This window comes from Brassica napus, chromosome C7, assembly GCF_020379485.1.
Source record: "Brassica napus cultivar Da-Ae chromosome C7, Da-Ae, whole genome shotgun sequence".
Lineage (NCBI taxonomy): Eukaryota > Viridiplantae > Streptophyta > Magnoliopsida > Brassicales > Brassicaceae > Brassica > Brassica napus.
This window is the reverse complement of record NC_063450.1, coordinates 18,016,580-18,038,689: the sequence shown is the minus strand read 5'-3', so window position 1 is coordinate 18,038,689 and position 22,110 is coordinate 18,016,580. Positions and strand designations below refer to the sequence as shown.

Genomic DNA, 22,110 nt, shown 5'->3' with positions numbered 1-22,110 from the left:
GTTTATACTCTATCTCCCTCTGTTCCCGAAAATAGAATTTTCTAGATTTATTTTTTGTTCCAAAATAATAGATTTTCTTAAATTTTAAGGTATTTTTATTAGTTAATGTTGAAAAATTGTACACTTTTAAGAAATTTTAATTGAAAATATTTGAATTGGTTGAATACTATTGGTTGATATTTATTTGAAAATGTATAATAAAATAAATAATAAATTCAATTGTAAAAAATTAATTATTTTTTTAATATGCGTGAATACTCTATAAAATATTTTTTCGGGAACAGAGTGACTATATTTCATCATGTGCACAGAAAAAAAGGAAATTTCAGTGGATTAATACATTAATCGAGTACACTTACTTTCTGACAAACTTATCAGTGTTTTTATTTTTCATCATGTGCGCATAATAAAATGCAAATGTAATTATGACTCTTAAAAATAATAAATGAGATAAAAACTAATAATGTTCAGGTTGATTACAGCTTTAGTTCATTATTATGATTTGTGAGCTCTAATCTTAGGTACCCACTTGTATTTAATTTTGTATAAAGAGGAATAATTAGTGGAAAGTTAAATGAGAATATTCCCTTAAAGGTGAATGGGGTTGTAATCTTCTTTCGATGGATTATTATAATAACAGCATCTCATTTGTATTTGGCTGATTAAGAATGATTAAGCACTGTCTTCCACAGTTCCCTCCACATAGGATAATAAGAACTTATGTTTGTCTCGACTAATTAGTATTCCCTCCGTTTCAAAAATATGAATAATCTAAAAAAAAAATTGTGTCAAAAAGATATATATTTTATATTTTCAATGCATTTTTCAATGTTTTTAAAACCGGATCAAATACCGACTCGATATAGCTATTGGTTGAGTGGTTGGACCGGTTCAACCGGTCGAACCGATTTTTCTATTTAAAATAAATAAATATATATAATCATATATTTACATGGAATGTAATTTTACATATATTCTATGTTCTATTTTATTAATTAGAAAATACACAGTAACCATAAGTTTAGTTATATATACAGTTAACAAGTGGGTATTAAATCAACTGAAATTGATTAAAAAAACAAATGATGGACCATTTAAATTACATATTTGTTTATCTTTACTACTAAAATTCTTAAATTTTATAAATATGGCAAAATAAGAATAGACTATGAGAGTCAAAAAGAGATTTTTTAACATTTTTCTTTGAAAAATAGAATTAAAAGAAAACCAATTAAATAGTAAAAGTTAAACATTGATTATGAAATATTAAATTTTAATAACAATTGAAAAGACACTAATTATGTGTTGATTTCTTTAAAATCGGGTTTTGAAGTTGAACCGGGTCACCGGTTTTACCAGTTTTTAGCTGGTTTCACTGGTTTTTCTCAAAACTGGGGTTTAAACCGAACCGGACTCGAATTCTTCAATGAGTCACGGCCGGTCCGATCCGGTTTTCAAAACACTGAGTTTTTGTCGACTAATAATGAAAAATTGTGAAATTCAAGAATATTAATTGTATTTTTTAAAGTTTTATTGGTTTTAAAATATAGAAAATATAAAATTACAAAAAAACTATACATTTATAACTAAGTTTTAATAGGTTTTATTAAAAAGTGTGAAATTATTTTGAAACGGACAGAGTATTTACTACTTTTAACGGTGTCACAATTGCTGAGATTTGATTTATTGATACTCATTGTTCTTATGACGCCAACGAAGTAGAACAAGATCCGAAAGTACTGAAATTGTGATGTCTTCTATGTTATTAAATGATAACATTAGTGTCCAGCACGAGCTACGTAAATGTAGAGGGCGGATTCGACATCCCTCAAGGCCCGAAGAACAGACGGCCCAGCCTACTCAGAACGAAACGGTGTCTTGGCTCTACGGTTCGAAACGCGCGTCTAAGCGTCCTCGACTTAACGGTCACTCGAGACAATATGGGCTTCTCAGCCCAACGAGTTAAAAGCCCACGAAGACGACGCAAACTAGGTCACGGGAGAGTACGAGATCAACTATATAAAGGGAAAGGAACGCAACGAGAAAGGGATCCGAAATTACTGATACTCACTGGGCGGCTAGATTAGGGTTTTACCTTTGTTATCTCGCCTTGTTGTATCTCTCCGGTAAAGCCTTCGAGGCTCCGGCATCTTTCCGTTCACGTATTTCCTTTCCTTGTAACCGACGAAACGCTCTTCCGATCTATAATAAGACGTCTTTGCTTAAACCCACCTTAAAATTGAACGTTCTCTCGTTCCGTACCGTTTCCCGATCAAACAGTTGGCGCCGCAAAGCAACGTCGACAAGATGGCGACGAGTAACGACGGCTCTTCCTCTGGAGAAGATCGTAAAGCCACCGAAGTAACGCCGGCGTCCTTCCCTGTGACTCCGACACCACTTCAACCCGCTTCAATAGAAACTATCATGGCGCGCCTTGCGCAGCAAGACGCAGCCCAGAAAGCGGCGACCGAACAAATCGCAGCGCTTGCAAAGATCTTAGCCCCCTCGCTGCGAACGTAGAAGCTTCGACGGCACAGTACCGAAGACATCTGTTTAACACAGAAAGAGCGACTGGTTCAGCACCAATGCAGACCGCAAACCAAGATGTCGCCGACCTTGACGCGGCCCAAACCCCGGTCAGCCTTGATACGCAGACGATAAACGAACTCGCCGCGCTGAAACAATCAGTGTTGGATATAAGCTCCAAGATCCATCATGTCACTACGTCCGCCCCTCAGATCGAGCGAGTCCTAGCAGAATCTCTCCGGACACCATTCACCAAAAAGATAACGACGGTCCGCCTCCGAAAGATGGAAAAGCTCCGTCTTCCAACCTTCGACGGTGTATCCGACCCTTCTGCTCACCTCACATCCTTCAATATCGCGATGCGACGCGCGAACATCTCTGACGAGGAAAAAGACGCAGGCTTTTGTCAACTCTTCGTCGAAACCCTAGAAGGTATCGCTCTTAACTGGTTCACGGGTCTTCAGGAGAACTCCGTTGATAGTTTTCACGACCTCTCGACGGCTTTCCTCAAAAACTACATCATGTTCACCCGACAAGAAGCCACCGCCACAGATCTCTGGAATCTCAACCACGCGAATGGACAGAGCTTGAGAGATTTTATGGAGAAGTTCAAATCAATTGTCTCGAAAGTAGACGTACCAGATCATATAGCCGTGGAGTCGTTAATGAACACCCTCCCCATAAAGTCACCATTTCGGGCCGACCTTTACCGACACCCGACGAGGTCAGTACCAGATGCCATCGCACGATCCAATAACTTCATTCGAATGGAGGAGGATACTAGGGCCAAGGCGGCCAAAGAAGCTGCAGGGAAACAAACCCCCGCCCGGACGAACGACGCTCGTCAAGAACCGCGCCAACATTCCACGAGTGGCAAGCCTACCTAGAGGAAGGGCTACATGAATGCTATAGACGACGCCGAACCATCGGGCTCCGCCGCAATCGCACGAGAGAAGGGGTGGAATCATTGGGATCGAGACACCACCCAGCCAAGGTCTAGCTCCCCTGAACCTGCAAACTCGAACGCCGTCGAGCCGAGTAAGTGGTGTTCCTATCATGAGGTCAAGTCACATGATACGAAGGATTGCAAAGTCTTATACGGACACTTCCTCAAATCCATCGAAAGCGGGAAAATCGAGATTGAATCTCCGCAGAAGCCGAAAAATAACAAGAGTTGGAGCAAAAACAAAGAGAAGAAGATTAGAAATCTCAACCTCGAAGGCGAATCAACTGATGAAGAACCACCTAAGAACCGGCGACGGGTGGAAGTGATACTCCTCCGACAGGCCGATTCCTCGGATGACGAAATTCCGCCGGTACCAACGGACTTGCGCGAAAAATTGGGCAGAAAAACGGAGTCCAAGGATTTACGCACATATCTGAAGCGGAAGGCCGAAATGGTACATAAGAACGAGGCAGACCTCAGGACGTCCCTCGACGAGTCTAAAGCAAGAAAGACTATCCACGCCGGAGTTGCTCTACACCTTCAACCTCAGCCCGCAGATTTACGTGAGCAGATCAATTCCAAAGCCGAAGACTTGCACGCCAAGCTTGGTCAGCCCAAGCAACGTGATTTGCGACCGTGCCTCAAAGCAAAACGACAAGCGCAACGGGAATTGATGAAGGTCACGAACACCCCGCACCTCAACGTCATAATGGGTAGTTCACCCCCTTGCGGGGACTCGGTAAGAGCAGTTAAAGATTACAGGCGACAAGCCATAACCGCCCAAAAGTGGCCTTCGCAAGTCGAAGCAGACCATCAAATCTCTTTCTCGGCGGCCGACACTCACGGCATCAGTATGCCGCATAACGACCCACTCTTAATCGATATCGGAATCGGCGAATGCCAGGTCACGAAGGTTCTCGTCGACACAGGCAGCTCAGTCGACCTCATCTTTCGGGACACGCTCGACAAGATGGGAGTCGACCTGCAAGACATGAAGCCCTCCTCACGTACTCTCACGGGGTTCAATGGTTCCTCGGAACAGATGATTGGGACAATTCGTCTCCCGGTTTACGCAGGTGACGTGACTCACACCGTTAAGTTCTCTTTTATCCGGGCCAAGGCACCCTACAACGCAATCCTCGGAACGCCATGGTTACACTCCATGAAAGCCATTCCCTCCACCTATCACCAATGCGTTAAGTTCCCTGGGAAAGATGGAACGACGCAGACGATTCGCGGGGACCAACGAGCTGCGAGAGAGCTCCTTATCGCCGCGGTCAAGCTGCAACAATCACCTTCTCTCGTCAACGCGGTCACCAAACCAATACATAAGATCTACCCTCAGAAGGAAGAAATCCGCGAGGTTCCCATCGATGGAGACGACTCATCAAAGGTCGTGCGCATTGGCGCCTATCTCTCCGACGACCTGCAGTCGTTAATCATTTCTTTCCTCAAAGAAAATGTCTCGACCTTTGCATGGGTAACTTCTGATATGAAGGGTATAGACCCCGCAGTAACATCTCACGAGTTAAACGTCGATCCGACGTTCAAGCCTATTCGACAGAAGAGACGAAAGCTCGGACCCGAACGGTCCAAAGCAGTGAATGAGGAAGTTGACAGGTTGCTTGACGGAGGCTTCATTGCCGAAGTACGGTACCCGGAATGGCTAGCAAACCCCGTCGTTGTTAAAAAGAAAAACGGGAAATGGCGCATTTGTGTTGACTTCACGGATTTGAACAAAGCATGTCCAAAAGACAGTTACCCTCTCCCGCATATCGACCGTCTGGTGGAGTCGACTGCCGGCAACGAGCTCCTAACATTTATGGACGCTTTTTCCGGATACAATCAAATCATGATGCATGCGGACGATCGCGAAAAAATGGCATTCATAACAGACAGAGGGACGTATTGTTACAAGGTCATGCCTTTCGGCCTAAAGAACACAGGAGCGACTTACCAGCGTCTGGTCAATAGAATGTTTGCCGACAAACTCGGCAACACTATGGAAGTTTACATTGATGATATGCTGGTCAAGTCACTTCGCGCCAAGGACCATCTCAACCATCTACAAGACTCCTTCAAAACGTTGAACGAGTACGGGATGAAGCTCAACCCGGCGAAATGCACCTTCGGCGTCACGTCTGGAGAGTTCCTAGGTTACATCGTCACCCAGCGAGGCATCGAGGCAAACCCAAAATAAATAACGGCAATCCTCGGTCTCCCTAGCCCGAAGAAAACCCGCGAGGTTCAGCGTTTAACCGGAAGGATCGTGGCACTAAACAGATTCATCTCAAGATCCACAGACAAGTGAATCCTGTTCTATGAACTCCTGCGAGGAAATAAGAGATTCGTCTGGGACGAAAAATGCGAGGAAGCTTTCAATCAGCTCAAGCATTACCTAACGACACCTCCGGTTCTGTCGAAGCCCGAAGTCGGGGACACTCTATCCTTACACATCGCCGTCACCTCCTCGGCCGTTAGCAGCGTCCTGATACGAGAAGACCGTGGCGAATAAAAACCTATTTTCTACACCAGCAAGCAGATGACGGAACCGGAAACGAGATACCCAACCTTGGAAAAGATGGCCCTCGCTATCATCACTTCGGCAAGAAAACTCAGACCTTATTTCCAATCACACACTATCGAGGTGCTCTCCAACCAGCCCCTCAAGACGGTAATGCAAAATACTAACCAATCAGGACGGCTAACAAAGTGGGCAGTCGAGCTTAGCGAGCACGACATCGTGTACAAAAACCGCACAGCAGCTAAGTCGCAAGTCCTTGCTGATTTCCTGATCGAGCTAACGCCGGAGTTAGAACAAGATCTTGTGCTGCCAAGTCTGAACTGGATACTGCACGTAGATGGTTCATCTACGAACAAAGGTTCAGGGGCAGGCGTACAACTCCAGTCACCGACAGGCGAACTAATCCGACAGTCATTCAGTTTTGATTTTCCGGTATCCAACAACGAAGCCGAATACGAGTCTCTCATCGCAGGCCTTCGTCTCGCCAAAGCAGTAAAAGCTAAACGGATCAACGCATACTGTGATTCCCAACTCGTGATAAGTCAATTCCTCGGAGACTACGACGTCAGGAACGACAGAATGGATGCTTACTTGAACCTCGTCAAAGATCTCACACAAGATTTTGAATTCTTCGAGCTAACGAAAGTCCCTCGCGGAGAGAACGTATGTGCGGACGCACTCGCAGCCCTTGGGAGTAAGCTACACGACCAGGTGAAAAGGACAATCTCAATACGTAGGATTGAAAATCCAAGCATCAGCCCACCGACGGAACAACTTGCCATTGCAGCATCTGTCACCGATGCCATGGAAATCGACGAAGGGGAACCTCGCGCAACGGAAGGGCAACTCGAAGATTGGCGAACGAAATTCATCGCTTACCTATCCGACGGAATACTACCTACAGAGAAATGGGAAGCAAGGCGGCTCAAAAGACGCAGTGCGCATTACGTCGTCATGGATGGAACACTCCATCGATGGACTGCAACCAAAGTACTCCTTAGGTGTATCTCTGGAGACGAAACAAGGCTGGTCATGGCCGAAACACATGAAGGAGCAGCAGGCAATCATTCAGGAGGACGAGCTCTCGCACTAAAAGTGAAAAGCCTCGGCTTCTATTGGCCAACAATGAACGCAGATTGCGAACCCGATGTCAAGAAATACGATAGGTGCCAGCGACACGCTTCAACCATACACAGCCCGACAGATTTGCTCCACACCTTGACGGCGCCATACCCCTTCATGCGATGGGGAATGGATATAATCGGGCCAATGCCAAGTTCTCGACAGAAGAGATTCATCCTAGTCTTGACAGATTACTTCACCAAATGGGTGGAAGCAGAAGCCTACGCCAGCATTACCGACAAGGAGGTGCAGAAGTTCGTCAGGAAAAACATCATCTGCAGGCACGGGCTCCCGTACGAGATAGTCACAGACAATGGATCCCAATTTATCTCCCACAACTTCAAAGAGTTCTGCGACAGATGGAGAATTCGGCTCAACATGTCCACACCGAGAAACCCGCAGAGCAACGGTCAAGCCGAGTCCACTAACAAGATAATCATCGACGGACTCAAGAAATGGCTCGACTTGAAGAAGGGTTGCTGGGCCGACGAACTAGATGGGGTCCTCTGGCCCCATAGAACAACACCTCGTGGAGCAACGAAAGCCACCCCCTTCTTGATGGCCTATGGGGTCGAAGCGATGGCACCGGCTGAGGTAAACGTGACGAGTTTACGACGCTCCAAAATGCCGCAGAACATCGAACTTAACCAAGGTATGCTCCTCGACGCACTGGATGATATCGAAGAAAAACGCGACCAAGCATTGCTTTGAATCCAAAACTACCAGCACCAAATCGAAAGCTATTACAACAAGAAGGTTAAGTCCCGCCCCCTCGAATTGGGAAATCTGGTCCTCCGGAAGGTGTTCGAAAACACTAAGGAATGGAAAGCCGTAAAACTCGGAGCCAACTGGGAAGGACCATACAAGATCATCGAGGTAGTGAAACCTGGAGTCTACCACCTCAAAACCTCAACCGGCGAAACGGTACCACGAGCCTGGAACTCAAAGCACCTTCGCCTCTTCCACAACTAAAAGCAGCAAAGACAGGTGAACGACCAACGGTCACGTTCACTCTAAAAAAAAAAAAAAAAAAACCGAGTAAATGCGCTCCCAGCCACTTTTACTCGGAAAAACAAAGAACTACGAATGGCTTGATCTTCCGCAAAGGAAGTACGTAGGCAGCCTTAACGGGTCCAGCTATAATAAAAAAAACACACTTCCACGAGAAGTTGCGCAACTCATGCGATGCCTACATAAGATTCGCCCCGGCACTTCGAAACAAACGTACCGGCACTCGCACCCCACAGACGAGTATGTCCTTATCATACACATACTCGCGGGAATCCGGTCGTATCACAGTATTCACTGATACGTCCGAAATGATGACTCCTATCCATTTCATAATTTACTAAGTAGGGTTTTTGGCCGACCGAACACTTAGAAATTGTTCTAAAAGTCGAGGTAGGAACCGTTATCGTTTGAAAATTTATCTTTCACGGTCTGAAGTTATCCAATTTTCACTCGAACAAACCAGGAAGCTTGATAAACGACCCAACGACACCTGATCAACGAGTTGTCGAATTCACAAGTCCGTACGAGCCAACGTCGAGAAACGGCTATATCGCTGTCACGATACGGCATGAATCACAAATTCTATGATCGCTTGCAGTCAAGATATCTGCCGAGTTTCCTACACCTTCTCGGACCGTGACTCCCGGAGTTATCGAACGACCAGGAAGCAATATAAGTAAAACGGAATTCGCAAACAAGAAGAAACAGGCGGAGTCTTAACAAACGAGAGACCGCAATGGGTTAAGTCATAATACATAAAGGGGGGAAGGTTCATCCAAAGTAAAAAAAAAAAAAAGAGAAAAGAAAACAACGACGGAGTCATTCTTCAGGGTCCCTAGCCTGTTCCTGCGCTGCGGCATCGCGGTCGAGAGATGGTTCGGGAAGGTTGGAACGCACCGGTTGACCCGCATCAACGCTTTCAACGCGAGCCATCGCCTCTTCTCCGCGAACCTCAAGCGGACTCTCGGAGGGGTTTGCTTGATCTCCGATTATCTCCCCGCTCCGCGCCCCGTCGAGCTCCTCGCTGGCATCAGCTTTGTCCGGTTCACGACCCTGACCATCTTCCGAATCAGAGACGGAAGAATCAGAAATCTCAAGAACGTTGCTCCGATTCAGGTTCCCAGCAGATTTCGCTCCCCCATCAACGGCTCGCGAGTCAGTAGCGGTCGCGTCAGTCTTCGACGAGTCATCTCCCACGGAATGAGAGGGAGCAGCAGAGGTTCCAGGACGATCAGCGGGACTTTGGAGAACCCCGGCATTCCTTGGATCGATCAAGCGTACGTTAGACCCATGCGGGTCGAGACCCACGAAAGCTCGCATATCGACGAACTGAGATTCGAGGCGAAGTGGAGAAAGGACCAAGTCAGCCTCCGGGATCTCGCCGGGATCAAGCTTCAGAGCTTCCTCCTCGAACTGTTTTTCTCTAGCCGCGAACATGTCGATAGTCTCTTGAGGGATGTCGCGGCCGCCGGCCTTTAAAGCCTCGAGGCAGCTCTTAGTCCTGAACGCTTGACTTTGGGGTAACCGCACCGTGTCAAAAGGTCCACAACGGGTCCACCACTCGCGCAGATTCCCAAAATGCTTGTTGGACTTTGCAATCATCTCGGTCTCGGCCGTCACCCTCTCCTTCGTGACCTCGTAAATCCGCGAATCCCTAAGGCGGTCCAGTTCTTTCTTGTGCACCGCGGCCTTGGCTCCTATCTCCTCCATAAGATTGGCCTTCCGCAGCTCCAGAGCCTCGATGGTAGAACGAGCAACAGAAAGCTCCTCTTCAGCTGTGTCGGCTCTCTTCTTCTGAGCTTTCCTCCGAGCGACTGCGCGATCCCTCTTCTCAGCCATCCTCTCGAACTCCTCCTGCCACTCCGCCTTCCTTCGACGGAGGAGTCTGCTCTTACTCACCACCGTTTTCTTCAGCTTCTCTGACTCAGCAAGCGCTTCCTTCTGCGCAGAGTCATATTTCTCGATGACGAAGTTCGAAACCCCGTCACACTGCAAGACACGAAAACCAAAGAATTTAACAAAGGAAACGAGTACGTAGTAGAAGGAATGAAAGAACCGAAGCAAAATCTTACCAACAACTTGGTGCGAGCGGCGTCAACATACTCATCCTTGAAGATCATGTCAGCGACCGGCGGAAAGGGCTTTAGGCCGCACTTGATCTGGCTAACCAATTCCGCGCATTTGTGAGGAGCGTAGACAAGAGGAGTTGGCCCGTCATACTCAAACGAAACACGGTCAAGAAACTCGACTCTCAAAGTCTTCCTTACAACCGGAATACCACCAGTCGATGGACCAGGGACCGACGTCCCAGGGTTCGATGAAATAGCAACGGGGGAAACTTGGCGTTTGGTCGTCCCTTTCTCACCGGTTTGCTTCGACCTTTTCTTCTGAAGCGGAACCTCGGGTGAGACGCTTCGAGGTTCATCCGCTAAGGCCAAGTTGAGAGAGGGCCCGTCAGTCGGATCAGATGGAGCAGGGGGGAAGCGATTCCGCTGTCTCGACCCGTGACGCTATCCTCCAAAGATAGTCGCTTCTTCTTCTTTCTCTTCTTCGTCGGCGGCTCTGCACCCTCCGAACGATCGCCTCCCTCTGGAAGAGTTGCTTGATCATCATTGACAGGCGGCTCGTCATGGGCTCTCTTCTTGCTCTTTTTCTTCTTAGGAGCAGCGGCAACAACAAGCGAGGACTCGCGATGGTCAGAACTCGCGAGGTTCACGTCGTCAGCGACCAACTCGCTGGGAGGCACCAACGGCTCGGCACGCGACAAGCCAAGCTCTCCCGCCATCATAGCGCTCAGGTCCGGAAGGCCCCTCATTTTTCTTGCTGCGTTGATCTTCTTCTGCTCTTCACCGGTGAACAGCGAAATACGTCTCTTGGTCTTGTTAACCGACGGAAGGTAACTCGAATCCCAATCCCCAGCAAAGGATATGTTAAAAAAAATAATTCATCAAGGAGAGAGTAGAAGCCCACATCGTGACATATAAAAAAAAATGGACTTACTCCTGGAAATACGGTCGATCGAACGGCGAACCCTCTCCCAAGAAATATTTCCCCAGTGCTCTTGAGCGAGTCTCGCGATAGCACGAGCGTTCGCAAGAAACTCTTCCGGGTATTCACGAGAAGTCGGATGGTCGGCTACAAAGAAAAAAGACAGCGAAAATAGAAGGTAGTTAGTACGCGAAGAAATAAAACGAGTTAACGAAAGTGTTCTACCAAGCAAAGTGTTCCACAAGACACGGTAGTCGTCGTCTGGAGGGTCTTCGAAGGCAGAATCGTCGCATTTAACATAGAAATAGGACCTCTGCCAATCGAGCGTCTTATTAGGATGCCCCCTATCACGTTGTAGCTTGGCCGCATTTTTATCGATAGAAGGCCATCCTCCAACGAACTGACGGACGTCAATTCTTCAAAGGTACGAACGCTCAGCGAGGTATCGATCTCAGCAGCCATAACCATCAAAGCAACTGCAATACGCCACGAACCATTCAAAAATTGACTTATCGCTGCATCTCGGTGCCTCGTGTATGCCGTAACTAGTCGGGGAATTGGGAACCAAAGCTTCGTATCGTCACGAAAATAGGACTCGTAGACGCATTGATACCCAACCGGCAGCGACCAAGGCCTTTGGCTCGCCGAAGGAATCAAGAAAGTCACCCCAAATCCGCGGCGCTCCCTCAGGAGCCTCTTCACGCTGTTGGGAGTTGATTGCGTCTTCATAACGTTCTCCCAAGCCTGACTGCTCACATCCGGAGAGCGCAGACACTCGGGAGCTATCGCCGGCAGCTCTTCGAAGATCTCCCCAGGATAGTAGCACGTCGGCATATAGTAAGCAGGAAGGACCCCGTCTCTCGCACCGCCAGAACTGTCTCTATCGCAAGCCTGCGGCTCGGCTTGGTTTCCCCTTACTTCTTGACAGAATGAATGCGCAGACTCGGAAACCAGGATCCTTTGAGACAGATCCAGGCTCCCGGTGTCCATCATTGCGTCATGATGAACCCGTTCGAACTCCTCGAGCGGAACCTCGCCCGCGTCTCTCAAAGGACGAGATACGGTCGCGACCTCTTTCCCTTTCTGTTCGCGAGATAACCTCCCCCCAGATGACATATCACTATCTATATTACAACAACAACCTAGAGAGAGAAGTGGAGGGAAGGAGAGAGAGAATACCTGGATAACGCGGAGAAGAATAGAGGAGGAGAGAAACGATCAAGTATTTATAAGGGAGAGATGAGGTACTTCCCCGAGGCGTCATCATGATACCTACGTGGGCCTGGGAACAGTATTTTAGCCGCCTAGGAAACCGAAACGTCGATTCGGTTTCCCGAAATAACTGGCTCAACTCCTAGTCGAACCAGCGTCTGGGGCAGAATCGGATCTAACCAAACCAAAGCCGGTTTGGTTAGACTTGATCAAACCGCGCGACAGAGCGAAATACTTAACGATGCCTCGTGATGCCCAATCCGGAAATTTATCTTTGAGGCGACCCGTCTGTCCTTCCAAGCCATTAACCTTCTAAATTCATCAAGATCAACGGGACGTTCATCTCGATGAACTGGGGGGACTTACTGTAGAGGGTGGATTCGACATCCGTCAAGGCCCGAATAACAGACGGCCCAGCCCACTCAGAACGAAACGGTGTCTCGGCTCGACGGCTCGAAACGCGCGTCTAAGCGTCCTCGACTTAACGGCCACTCGAGACAATATGGGCTTCTCGGCCCAACGAGTTAAAAGCCCATGAAGACGACGCAAACTAGGTCACGGGAGAGTACGAGGTCAACTATATAAAGGGAAGGGAACGCAACGAGAAAGGGATCCGAAATTACTGATACTCACTGGGCGGCTAGATTAGGGTTTTACTTTTGTTATCTCGCCTTGTTGTATCTCTCCGGTAAAGCCTTCGAGGCTCCGGCATCTTTCCGTTCACGTATTTCCTTTCCTTGTAACCGATGAAACGCTCTTCCGATCTATAATAAGACGTCTTTGCTTAAACCCACCTTAAAATTGAACGTTCTCTCGTTCCGTACCGTTTCCCGATCAAAATTGACATTCATCTCGATGAACTGGGGGGACTTACTTTAGAGGGTGGATTCGACATCCCTCAAGGCCCGAAAAACAGACGGCCCAGCCCACTCAGAACGAAACGGTGTCTCGGCTCGACGGCTCGAAACGCGCGTCTAAGCGTCTTCGACTTAACGGCCACTCGAGACAATATGGGCTTCTCGGCCCAACGAGTTAAAAGCCCACGAAGACGACGCAAACTAGGTCACGGGAGAGTACGAGGTCAACTATATAAAGGGAAGAGAACGCAACGAGAAAGGGATCCGAAATTACTGATACTCACTGGGCGGCTAGATTAGGGTTTTACCTTTGTTATCTCGCCTTGTTGTATCTCTCCGGAAAAGCCTTCGAGGCTCCGGCATCTTTCCGTTCACGTATTTCCTTTCCTTCATTGTAACCGACGAAACGCTCTTCCGATCTATAATAAGACGTCTTTGCTTAAACCCACCTTAAAATTGAACGTTCTCTCGTTGCGTACCCTTTCCCGATCAAACAGTTAACATCCTAAAAACTGCTTTAATCATCGACATACTACTTTTTGCGTCAACACGTAAGCTTATATAGAAAGCTAAAGAGAGTAATAACTTGTTATACAAGTCTCTCTCCAAAACATATTTTAATGAGGGCTCTATCTGCGTACATACCATATACAAAGGAAATTTTTCGTATTCCAATACGGCTGACTCTGAACGCAAAGGCAATATCGATTCAAAAACTTCCTAGTCTACGTATTATAGTCACGACCTTAGAAGAGATGCGTTTAGAATTCGAATCTCAGCAAGCATATAAAAGAGGTGAGAACTAATGGTGAGAGACACGTGACGTGAAGCAGCTGTGAGAGGTTACAAGTGCATTCATATATTGCATTGGACTTGAAAACTAACAAATCAATCATTCATATTTGGAAGTTTGAAGTCACACTTAATCTTCTTCGACCTTGTTTGTTTAACTTACACCATACAAAACCATAAAGCATATTCTTCTTTGTTGTTGATTAATAAAAATAAAAGTTTTTTTTAAAAATTCTACAGACATTTGAACTTTAATCAAATCAGAAGAAAAAACAATTAAAAAGGGGAGGCTCCAGGTTTGATGGGAGAAGAAACAGAGCTGGCAACAGCTATTCACTGATAGATCACTCTCCTCTGTCCCGCACTCTTCTCTCTCTCTCTTTTCTTTTGTTTCTTTCTTTTCGACAGCTTTCATTTTTATCCATCTTCAATCTCCTTTTCGAAATTTGAATCGTATTAAAGTCATATAGATAAAATGTTTTTATGTAAATAATAAATGTAGGGAAAAAGAAAGAAAGTAAAACGCAATTAGTTATCTGTTTATCCACAACAGATTTGATTAAAACCCACAACTATACCATGCCTCTTACTTCTCTTAATAGCAATGTGTGTCCCATAATCGTTAAATATAAAATGACATTGTCCAATAATTGTTTCTTTATCAATTCTCTTATTTTATTTAGTCTCAGATAAAGTTACTTTTTCATCTGAGAATTGTGCTTTGTTTTGAGATCTATATCTCAAATCAATACATCTTTAATGACTGTGTTTTAGATGGAGTTTCAGCACACTTTACCTTCTTCTATGATGAGATTATTTAAGGCAAAGTATTCATCAAACTCCGAAAGACAATTCCTGTTTTATTCTTCTTCTTTTTTGTATGTTGTAGTTTACAATTATAAATTGAATTTGTAAATCTCCATCTTTTTATTGAATAACAGAAGAAATTAAACAAAAAAAAATAAAACTGGAAAAACAACTGTATAGTTGGCTTCCTAAGACTGCTTCACCTGCTCCTATAAATACCCTATCCCCTTTGAAAACCCATCTCACACATCACAATATCCCTCAGAACAAACAAAACATACGAAAACTCTTTTCTTCTACAATTTTAAAAATAAAGCCCTCAACTTTCAATTCTATCATCTAGCCCCCCCCCCCCCCCCCCCCCAAAATGGGCCAGTTCTTGAACCTCACCGTGTTGGTGACCGTTCTTGTTCTAACAACGGTCGGAACTGCTTACTCCGGTAGCTTCAACGAAGAGTTCGACTTGACATGGGGTGAACACAGAGGCAAAATCTTCGGCGGAGGGAAAATGCTCTCACTGTCACTAGACCGGGTTTCCGGGTCGGGTTTCAAATCCAAGAAAGAGTACTTATTCGGAAGAATCGACATGCAGCTCAAGCTCGTCGCCGGAAACTCCGCCGGAACCGTCACTGCTTATTACGTAAGCTTTATTAACGCTCTTAAAAAAATCAGAGACACATTTTTTTATGATTTTTAATTAAAAATAATAATGAAAAATGTTGCAGTTATCCTCGGAAGGACCAACACACGACGAGATAGACTTCGAGTTTCTTGGTAACGAGACAGGGAAGCCTTATGTTCTTCACACTAACGTCTTTGCACAAGGCAAAGGAAACAGAGAGCAACAGTTTTACCTCTGGTTCGACCCAACCAAGAACTTCCACACTTACTCCCTTGTCTGGAGACCTCAACACATCATGTAACTTAAACCTAACACATTTAAAAACTCAACATTTATTTTAATCTCTCTTTCTTGTCTCTAACGTATGTTTATGTTCTGTTACAGATTTATGGTGGATAATGTCCCAATCAGAGTATTTAACAACGCAGAGCAACTTGGTGTTCCGTTTCCCAAGAAGCAACCAATGAGGATCTACTCGAGCCTATGGAATGCTGATGACTGGGCCACGAGAGGTGGTTTGGTTAAGACTGATTGGTCTAAAGCTCCTTTCATAGCTTACTACAGAGGCTTCAACGCTGCTGCTTGTACCGTTTCTTCAGGGTCATCTTTCTGTGATCCTAAGTTCAGGAGCACATTCGCTGATGGTGAATCTCAGGTGCCTAATGAGCTTAATGCTTATGGAAGAAGAAGATTGAGATGGGTTCAAAAGTATTTCATGATCTATGATTATTGCTCTGATCTTAAAAGGTTTCCTCAAGGGTTCCCACCAGAGTGTAGGAGGTCTAGAGTCTAAGAAACAATGATGCCTATCTCTCTTGTTGTTTAGTGCAAATTCTCTTTGTTGTTGGCTCTTTTTTTTTTAATAAATTGATTTTTCTTCATTGGATTTGGTTATTGTTTCAATGCGTATTCATTCTTACGAGTCAATAAATGTGTCACGGGACTCAGGACATTGTCCTAAATAAATTAAAATAAAATTCAGATTCTTGGTTGACGCCAAAACAAACAATACACTTAAGTCTTGTTTTTAACCGAAAAAAAACAAACCAAACCAAAATCAGAAAGACCCAACCAGAACCTAATTGAATATAGTTTTTGTGAGGTATTAGTTAGTTCCTAGCTATATTATCTTAACTGAACCGAAAACCAAAAAAAAAAAACGAGCCAAACCAATCTAAATGTATATCTGACTAATTTTTATATATTTAATATCCAAAATACTAAAAACCCAAAATAACCGAACCAATGATCCAAGCCTATATACAAATATGAATTCCGTCAATAACAATCCAAATCAAAAGGCAAAAGGTATAAAAGCTCACAAGCAAACATGTGGGTTAACTGATTAAGCAACGCCCAATGTTGTTGTTATCTGCAACTTGGTACGAGATCACACGAAATTTGCTTTTGTAGGCTGTGTATGTACCATTGAAGAAGAGGTTATTTTTGAAAAGGTAAAAAAAAAAATTAAAACAGGGTAATAAATATGATCACAAGGACTATATGCATAACGACAACTTGATCTATGATCTATAGTTTCTCTCTTTTTGCTGAAGAGTGACAAATGAAAGTGACAGGTAATACCTTTCACTTTAAAAAAAAGAAGAACATGAAACTGGATAATCCTGAAGACAGTTGAAAAGGGTGCTAGTTGCTTAATAGTGGTTTAGGGGTCAAGTTGGGATGCTTGTAGGATGGTCTTCTCGTGGACGTAGTGAGCGAATTTCACTTTTGCTCGTTGTTCGTTCTGGAGACAAAACATGGAGAGTGAGAATCATGTGTTTCAAAATAGTTTCAACTAGACGTTGTCTTTCACATAAAGCAGAATGATTTTTTTTTTAACTCACGGGGATTCTGCAGTGAACTTGAAGGTCGTCGTTCATTTGATAGAGGCGGCTTTTTGCAAGATCTGCAGCCTCATTAGCTCTCTTTGCAGCTTCTCCAGCCTGTTAAAATAACAATTTTCAGATTCAGCAAAGCAAAGCATAGTATAAGACCATTTAACGGAGTAATAAGCACTGTTTACTTAAGTGAAGATACGAAACCAATAAAGAGATCGATTACTGTGACTAAACCACTAAGAGAACGGTTATGAAGTTTGTTATGAACTCACTTGAATTTTGTAGGATTCATTGTGATCTGCTGAACTCTGTTTCTCCAAGGACTCCTTGAGAAGAGATATTTCTCCAAGAAGATCCAAAACCATAACTTTATCTTGGAGTTGATTCCTTGAGAACTCGAATGCTCTTTCTGCGTTTAGACGGAAGGAGGAGCAGTTCAAACAAGAGCATATCCCTCTACATCCTCTTACATTCCTTTTCAGAATCCCTTTCGAGGGAGAGATGGATGTGGGGGTTCCGGATACAGCAGAAGGATCAAGCGGCTCAGCTGTTAGATCCGAACCATTTGCCTCTACTTGCTCTTCTCTGTTTTTAGCGTCTGCCTTCATAATTTCTTCACCCGCCAAGTTTTGAACAAATGGGTTGTTCAATGCAGATAAAGCAACCTCACTTGAATCTCCTGAGCCAGCAATAGGAGATGAGAACTGGACCTCAGAGCCCAAAGCATTCTGAGGAGTTCCCAAGTTCTTCTCAGTGTCTGGGATGACATGCTTAACTTGAGTTTCTTGTTCCTTGTCAGTATCAGAACGTTCTGGGGACTCAGAAACAGCTTCACACGGGACTAGCTCTTTGTCTTTGTCTTTGTCAGTATCTAATTCTCTAGTAACATTTTCCATCACCATATCCTCTGCCCCTTCGTTCACAGACACTAACATCGGTGATGGAGTATTCCCCCCTGTGTCCTTATTATGATCTGGATGATTAACTGTCTCAAGCACGCCTAGAAAAATCAGCAAAGGCAATGTACCATCAGTATCTAAGTAATCTGTATTGATGCAGCACTATTACCAACTTTGGCTATAAGAATCTAAGAGTTTGTTTATATTGGACTAGAGATAGGCTTACAAGGATTATCTTCTTGAATATCTTTGAGATACGGAAGCATTCTTCTGTAGTTAACGGAACCTGGTGTTTTGAACAACTTGCGCCTAGAGCATGCCTGCTTCGTATCCAAGCGATTCTCAGTGTTAGACAAATGGAACAAAAAGTTTATAACCCAAACATGAAACAACCCCTTGAAATGAAGCTAATAGAAGAAAGTTGTTCTGTGGATAGAATCTTACAAATTTTTTGTTGGGGCTGGACGCAATAACCTTCTTCGAAGGGCTGGTGTTTCCACCTACAGCTGAATGTTTATTGATAACTCCATCCGCTGATTGCTCAACAGCTTTGGTGGGCTCAACCTTCTTCAAAGGGCTTGTGTTTCCACTTCCAAAATATTTACTAACGAGTCCTTCCACTGATTGGGCAACATCTTTGGTGGGTTCAGGAAGTTGACATTCGGCTTTTATCGGTTCACTTGCTTCCTCCTTCTGAACTTCAGCAACTTCCACATTCTCTCCGTTAACATTAGGAGGATTCTGCTCCGGTTTAGAACACTGGCCGGATGGAGTTCCATCTGCAGCTTGCATCAAGTACGGAAGCAGTCTCTTGTAGCTGAAGGATCCAGGGTTCTTGAATAACCTAGCTCGAGAACATGGATGAAGTACCTGTGGAAAGAACAAAACACACCAACAAGAAGCTACTCAGTGAACCATCAACACAAAAAGAGGAGAAACCTTACAATTAACAAATCCACAAGAAATGCATACCGGTTTGTGACAGACAGTAGTACCACTTCTCTTCACTACTGATCCATTGCTCTCTTCACAGATGGGTCCACTGTCGGAATCAAGCGGCGTCGTTTTAAGGAAATATTTTACATGTTCATTTCCTAATCCACCAGCATCGACTTTGGTTCCTTCTTCACCAACTGTTTCACCACCAAAACCATCATCGATCCATATGAGAATAACATAACCGGTTTAACTTCTTATTTTATTGAGACACAATATAACCGGTTTAACTAAACAATGCAACTAGACTTGATTTGATTAATGTGACCGGGTCAGAGATTAAATGTTTTTGCTCGAATTAATCTAACCGTGATGTTATCATAATCACATAATCCACAGGTCATACAGAAATTGCTAACTTATTCTGTTTTTGCCTTACCCAATAAAATGATCCGGTTTCATTAAACCATGTAATTAGACTTGGTTTGATTAATGTAAACTGGATACAGCGATGAAAGATCTAAGAAACTCACCGTTGGAATCACAAAGATGATTTTCAGATTGTTGTTCCTTGGTTTTGAATTCCCAGATCGAGCTCGGGGTAAACACGCGTCTGAGACGCAGATCCTTGATGGTGACTCGAGGATACGTGCGAAGAACTTTCGGGGTAATTTTCCCGGTGACTGATGGCGACTGACTGAAACGCAGTCCGTCTCCGGTCGGTTCGATGCGGCCAGAGCGGTGTCTGTGATACTGTGATTTGCTTGCGAGTAGGGTCTCACTAGCTGAAGAAGACGAGAATCGCATCCTCTTCCGAGAGATCTGAAGAGATTCCGTCATCTTCGTCGACTCAAGAAGAGAGTGAGTGAGAGAGAGATTTATTTTGTTTTTTTTTTATTACGCAGGGAAGAAAGCAAGTGGGTTTATCTGTTGTGTGTGGATTTTTGGCGGGAAACTAGTTGGCGGGAAACTAGTTGGCGGGAAGAGAGTTACTTTTGTGCGGGAAAGAGTGTAAAAGGCCTAGAGAATCTTAGGCCCATCAAGCCTACTATAGTAATGTATTCCTACTATGATTTTTTTTTTTTTTGAACACAGTATTCCTACTATGATAATCACTGAAATTTATGTGTGGGACGGGTTCAATTCTGAACTGAATCCATTTTCTCAGTTTTATTTCAACCGGTTCAATTTGAAAAACCATTTGAACCGGTTCTATGTCGTTGACATTTAGTTCTTCGATTGATTTTGTTGTCTCATGTGCTAAACTGTATCACAGCCCACGTGTTCGAGCTAAATCCCTAAATTCTGGTTGAGGTTGTGGCGAATTTGGCAATGCCTTATACATATTAGGTCGAATTGGCACCATGGCTCACATACCTGAATTTAGTTTCCGGTTTAGTTGAGTCGATCGTAGCCGTGGTTCTAATGTTAGATAATCTCTTATATGAAAATTTACGAGAGTTAATTGAGAATTTATGAGAATTATTTGAGAGATTTTGGTGAAGAACTAAGAGAGATATGTGAGGGAATCTAATAGAGAGAGATAAGAATATTTGAGGAACATTTTTCTTTAGATTGATTTAGTGTATACAATAGTTACATAAATAGATCTAGCAAGGAGAATAAGACAATGATAATGAATAAACAAATGGAGATGAATAAACTAACGAAGACCAGATCTGAGGAAGTCACTTTCGGATAGTGACAACTCTCTTCTCTCTTCATTCTTTAGCATATCATGTGACTTTGGCTTGTTTCCACGCTCCAACAGCTCTATCCAGTTGCCTCCACTTGTTTAAATTCGTCCAAGACTTCAGGAAAGATATTTAAATCAGTCTCACACAATGCTTCAGTTTTCCTGTCCATGATTTCCTGTCCATGATCTCCTGTTCATGATCAATCAGGTTTTTCATGTCTTTACTCTTGCTCTTTATTCTCTTCATGTCAACACTCCCCCTCAAGCTTGACCAAGTCCCTATGGTCAAGCTTGGAAACCATGAAGCATTCCCTCATTAAAACCTTTACTTGGAAAAACCACTTGGGGTAAAAACCAAGCAAAGGAAAAAGAGTAGAACACTTCATGGCAAGAGGATCAGTGACAAGAGATGTCTATGAGTCCAAGCTTAGGATGAATGAACTCACAAACCTTGCTGCTAGCTGCCTTGGTGAATATGTCAGCTAACTGATCTTCACTTCTTGTGTAGCATGGAAGAATCACTTGCTGTTCCACTGCCTGTCTCACCTTGTGGCAGTCCACTTCTATGTGTTTTGTCCTCTCATGAAAGACTGAGTTGGATGCAATGTGTATTGCTGCCTGGTTGTCACAATGCATAGTCATTGGTGTGTTGATCTCAATACCCAAGTCCCTTAGTAGTCCCTTGATCCATATAAGCTAACTTGTGAGCTTCCTCATTGATTTGTACTCTGCCTCAGCACTTGAGCAAGACACCACCTTCTGCTTCTTGCTCTTCCATGTGACCAGGTTTCCTCCAATGAAGGTGCATTAGCCTGTAGTTGATCTCCTATCAACTCTGTCTCCAGCCCAATCAGCATCACAATATCCAACAACTTCAGTACTCTTGTTACATGCCACCATACTCCTTGGTCAGGCGTCTCTCTTAGGTACCTTAAGATCCTCTCCACCATATTCCAATGATGCACCTTAGGAGCTCCCAGGTGTTGACTCACTTGATTCACAGCAAAGCACACATCTGGTCTGGTGATGGTTAGATAGATGAGCTTGCCCACCATTCTTCTATACTTCTTGATATCTCCAAATGGTGTAGACTCATACTCCCCCTCTCTCAGCACCTTGTATCCTTCTTCTAATGGAATCTTGGCCTTTTTACTCCCAAGGTTTCCTACCTCATTTAAAATATCAAGTGTGTACTTCCTTTGAGATAAGAATAACCTCTCTTTAGAGCGTCAGATCTCAATCCCAAGGAAGTACTTCAACTCTCCCAAATCTTTGATATCAAATGCATTTTTAAGAAAGGTTTTAGTTGAGAAAATATCTTCCTTGTTGCT

At 44.3% G+C, this 22,110-nt stretch overlaps 4 protein-coding genes across 5 annotated transcripts; 3 read left to right on the top strand and 1 right to left on the bottom strand.

The window, feature by feature from the left end:
• The first annotated feature begins 2,585 nt into the window (after positions 1-2,585).
• Positions 2,586-3,413, top strand: LOC125590461. The gene has a single exon (XM_048764035.1). It carries the CDS (start codon positions 2,586-2,588, stop codon positions 3,411-3,413), a length of 828 nt encoding a protein of 275 aa, XP_048619992.1.
• A 2,640-nt stretch (positions 3,414-6,053) lies between these two features.
• LOC125590460 lies at positions 6,054-7,829 on the top strand. Its single transcript, XM_048764034.1, has one exon. The coding sequence runs from the start codon at positions 6,054-6,056 to the stop codon at positions 7,827-7,829; it is 1,776 nt and encodes a 591-aa protein (XP_048619991.1).
• A 7,200-nt stretch (positions 7,830-15,029) lies between these two features.
• LOC106381804 (probable xyloglucan endotransglucosylase/hydrolase protein 16) lies at positions 15,030-16,288 on the top strand. Its single transcript, XM_013821736.3, has 3 exons — positions 15,030-15,425; positions 15,511-15,704; positions 15,792-16,288. Exons 1-3 carry the CDS (start codon positions 15,153-15,155, stop codon positions 16,198-16,200), a joined length of 876 nt encoding a protein of 291 aa, XP_013677190.1. The 5' UTR covers positions 15,030-15,152; the 3' UTR covers positions 16,201-16,288.
• Positions 16,289-16,872: 584 nt separating this feature from the next.
• On the bottom strand, positions 16,873-19,992 carry BNACNNG38040D. 2 transcript variants are annotated; one of them, XM_013821734.3, is made up of 7 exons: positions 19,617-19,992; positions 19,120-19,280; positions 18,592-19,017; positions 18,374-18,470; positions 17,521-18,248; positions 17,255-17,353; positions 16,873-17,154 (listed from the first exon to the last, which is right to left on the bottom strand). In XM_013821734.3, exons 1-7 carry the CDS (start codon positions 19,921-19,923, stop codon positions 17,074-17,076), a joined length of 1,899 nt encoding a protein of 632 aa, XP_013677188.1. In that variant the 5' UTR covers positions 19,924-19,992; the 3' UTR covers positions 16,873-17,073. The 2 variants fall into 2 exon arrangements, with proteins under 2 accessions (XP_013677188.1, XP_013677189.1); XM_013821735.3 differs by having other exon boundaries at positions 18,374-18,467; positions 19,617-19,991.
• Positions 19,993-22,110: the final 2,118 nt, after the last annotated feature.

What these genes read in the sequence shown, in the direction of transcription:
- LOC125590461 (XM_048764035.1), top strand. Translation starts at nt 2,586, where the DNA reads ATGCAGACCGCAAACCAAGATGTCGCCGACCTTGACGCGGCCCAAACC.
- LOC125590460 (XM_048764034.1), top strand. Translation starts at nt 6,054, where the DNA reads ATGGCCCTCGCTATCATCACTTCGGCAAGAAAACTCAGACCTTATTTC.
- LOC106381804 (XM_013821736.3), top strand. Translation starts at nt 15,153, where the DNA reads ATGGGCCAGTTCTTGAACCTCACCGTGTTGGTGACCGTTCTTGTTCTA. An exon ending in GAACCGTCACTGCTTATTAC is followed by an intron (nt 15,426 to 15,510) that starts GTAAGCTTTATT and finishes AAAATGTTGCAG; the next exon opens with TTATCCTCGGAAGGACCAAC. An exon ending in TGGAGACCTCAACACATCAT is followed by an intron (nt 15,705 to 15,791) that starts GTAACTTAAACC and finishes GTTCTGTTACAG; the next exon opens with ATTTATGGTGGATAATGTCC.
- BNACNNG38040D (XM_013821734.3), bottom strand. Translation starts at nt 19,923, where the DNA reads ATGACGGAATCTCTTCAGATCTCTCGGAAGAGGATGCGATTCTCGTCT. An exon ending in TATTCAAGAAGATAATCCTT is followed by an intron (nt 18,249 to 18,373) that starts GTAAGCCTATCT and finishes TGATTTTTCTAG; the next exon opens with GCGTGCTTGAGACAGTTAAT. An exon ending in AAGTTCACTGCAGAATCCCC is followed by an intron (nt 17,155 to 17,254) that starts GTGAGTTAAAAA and finishes TTTTGTCTCCAG; the next exon opens with AACGAACAACGAGCAAAAGT.